The following is a 2,794-nucleotide window of genomic DNA, read 5'->3' on the forward strand; positions in this document are numbered from 1 at the left end:
CACCACCACCACCACCCCTTCCGCAGATCTTCGTCTGCCTTGGCTTCTCGTGGATGCTCTGGAACATCATCCGAGGCCCCTACGAGTCGCCGGCGCTGAAGGGCAACCTCTGGTTCCCCATCGTGATTGTGCTCATCTACTCGTGCTTCCTGCTCGTCGCCTTCATCATCTCGCGGTGGCGCCTCACCAAGCCGCTCGGCTGCTCGCTCATCTTCCTGCACATGACCTTCATCGCCCTCACGCTGCTCACCAACTCGATCGGCGGCAAGCAGCCCGTCCTGCTCCTGCTCAACACGCCCGGCTGGTCGGACTGAGCCTCAGAGCATCTCCGAGCTGGCGCGCCGCCCTGCGCGACGGAAGCGCCCCCGCCCCCCGCCCCCCCCGGGTCCCGCTCTCTCCCCGCGCTCTCCCCGCGCTCTCGGACCGCTCTCTCGCCGCGTAGGGGCGCTCGGGCTTGCCTTGAGCTATGGCATGCAGCGCCGGCATCTGTCTGGCCGCCTGCAGACGTACGCCCTCTTCTTTCGGGGCTCGGTCGGGCTTGAGCCCACCCCGCCGCTTCCCTCCGCCCTCGCCCTCGCCCCTCGCCACCGCCCCTCCGCCGCCCAAGCCGCCGCCACCCTCCACCTCGCCCTCCCCACCGCCACCGGCTCCGCCGCCGCCCTTCACCTAGTCCTCCCCACCGCCACCTGCTCCGCCGCCCCCGCCACCAGCTCCGCCGCTTCCCTCCACCTCGCCCTCGCAGCCGCCACACGCCCCGCCGCCGCCCACGCCGCCGCCGCACTCCACCTCGCCCTCGCTGCCGCCACCCGCCCATGCACCCGCCCCGCCGCCACCCGCCCCTCCGCCGCCCACGCCGCCGCCGCACTCCACCTCGCCCTCGCCGCCGCCACCCGCCCATGCACCCGCCCCGCCGCCACCCGCCCCTCCGCCGCCCACGCCGCCGCCGCACTCCACCTCGCCCTCGCCGCCGCCACCCGCCCCTCCGCCACCCACGCCGCCGCCGCCGCCCCCCTACATCTCACAATCATGTTCCCGCGTCGTCGCCTGCATCACTCGCCCGCTCCCTCGTCCGCCGCCCTCCGCAGGCTCAACGTCCGAGCTTTGTCCCCCGTCACTCTCCTCTCATTTCAGACCCCACACATGCGCGCATAGCTGTTCGCGCTTCCGACTAATGCAGGCGCCTTGTCTCACCCTTCTCACGGGCGGCCCCCATTCTCTCTGCTCTGCAGGACGCGAACCGAGAAGGCGCTAGATGGTCGACTTCAATGAGAGCGAGGGCGAGCCGGCTTTCTTGGTTGTGAGATCAACAAAGGGCGTCTGGTTCGCCAACCCCCACGTGTTCCATCGGAGCCTCGCAAAGGTGCCAATCAGCTTTTGTTTCGCGGAGGGGGCCCAGGTTCAGACCAAGGTCGGTGGCTACTTCGCTTCCAGTGCGGAGTATGAGGAGTGGTATCAGCGCCGCCGCGCGAGCCTGACGCTGCCGCCTTCGCTCGGAGCTGAGGTGCGCACTTTTACGCCAGGATCGGCATTGTCCCTGCGGTGTCCCCGTCTCCAAACATTTACGTTTCTCCCTCGCGCAGGCGTGCGGCGTCAAGAACAACGTCGTCGTGAAGAAGGAGGCCGCCACTAAGGAGGCCGCCTCCGTCGTCGCCGAGGTGTCCGCCACCGAGGAGGCGACCATCAAGTCCGCCGCCGGCGAGGTGTCCGCCGCCGCGGAGGAGTCCGCCGCCACCAAGTCCGCCGCCGCCGAGTCTCCCGCCGAGGCGGCCGCGCGTTCTGCAAGCGGATCCGGCGCCCACAGCTGCTGACGCGCCTGTGTGCGTGTGCACAGGGCATCACCGAGTGGACGACCCCCTCAAAGTCGCGCCGCAACAACAAGCGCAACGAGCGCAAGGAGGCGTCCGCCCCGATCGACTGCGGCAACGGGTTCGGGGCCCTGCTCGGGTCGGGCGGCAACGAGGGCATTGTCGGTGGCAAGGCGGCGTCCAAGGCGACCCGCGGATCCACGCCGTCGGCCGCAAACTCGGTGCTAGCCGCCTGCACGTGCAGCTTCCGCCCCCTGCTCGCCGCTCACAGCCAGTCTCGCGCCCCTGTTCAGGGCGCGACGGTCAAGCCCAAGACCCCCAAGACGGTCAACAAGACGGTCGACCCCAAGACGACCACGACTTCCACGCCGAAGGGCTCCGTCTCCGCCTCCGGCTGGCTCTCGTGGCCCAAGCTCTGCTGGCCGAAGGTGCTCTGCATCATCTGCACCTGCCTCATCGCCGCGAGCGGCGGCGCCTTCGCCTACTTCTCGCACGTCTCCGACGGGCTTCTCCCTTCGGTCGTTGCGCCCAGTTCGGCTGCGCCCGGGTTCGAACGTCACGCCGGCTTCTGCGACGTAAACGGCGGCAACTGCCAGGAGGAGTACAGGGGCTTCGGCGAGAGCGTCGAACTGTGTGAGCTGCGCTGCCTGGAGTTCCCGGCTGGCGCCAGGGCCTGCACCGCCGTCGAGTACTGGTACCTCACGAGGCGCTTGCCGATGTGCAAGCTGTTCATATGCGAGGGCGACATCACGCGCGCGTTGAAGGCGCCGGCGAACAACGTCGAGTGCCTCGTCAAGACCGAGAGTTCGAACGTGGCATTGCGCTCGAACGTGGCATTGCGCTCGAGCTTTGGTGGTGCCGGCGGCGGCGCCTCGCCCTCGACGGTGACGGTACCCCGTCTATCCATGGAGGTAGACTGTGTCGCGTGTTTGTTGGTAAGACTTGGCTTTAGCTACACTAGTAGGAGCTAGCATCGAGTTCCAGATTAT

The 2,794-nt window shown here is 68.8% G+C and overlaps 2 protein-coding genes across 2 annotated transcripts in view; both read left to right on the top strand.

Annotated features, from left to right (window-relative positions):
* EMIHUDRAFT_251618 (hypothetical protein) overlaps positions 1 to 314 on the top strand; it is a gene marked incomplete at both ends in the record, with an annotated part of 858 nt that extends 544 nt beyond the window's left edge. Inside the window, one exon of the mRNA XM_005791233.1 lies at positions 27 to 314. Coding sequence (XP_005791290.1) covers positions 27 to 314 — 288 coding nt within the window. The remainder of the gene's footprint in view (positions 1 to 26) is intronic.
* A 938-nt stretch (positions 315 to 1,252) lies between these two features.
* Positions 1,253 to 2,794, top strand: part of EMIHUDRAFT_251619 (hypothetical protein) — a gene marked incomplete at both ends in the record, with an annotated part of 2,881 nt that continues 1,339 nt past the window's right edge. The window contains 4 exons of the mRNA XM_005791234.1: positions 1,253 to 1,501; positions 1,581 to 1,607; positions 1,832 to 2,026; positions 2,099 to 2,689. Of these exons, the coding sequence (XP_005791291.1) occupies positions 1,253 to 1,501; positions 1,581 to 1,607; positions 1,832 to 2,026; positions 2,099 to 2,689 (1,062 nt within the window). The remainder of the gene's footprint in view (positions 1,502 to 1,580; positions 1,608 to 1,831; positions 2,027 to 2,098; positions 2,690 to 2,794) is intronic.

The sequence above is a fragment of the Emiliania huxleyi genome, assembly GCF_000372725.1.
Source record: "Emiliania huxleyi CCMP1516 unplaced genomic scaffold EMIHUscaffold_1141, whole genome shotgun sequence".
NCBI classification, from domain to species: domain Eukaryota; phylum Haptophyta; order Isochrysidales; family Noelaerhabdaceae; genus Emiliania; species Emiliania huxleyi.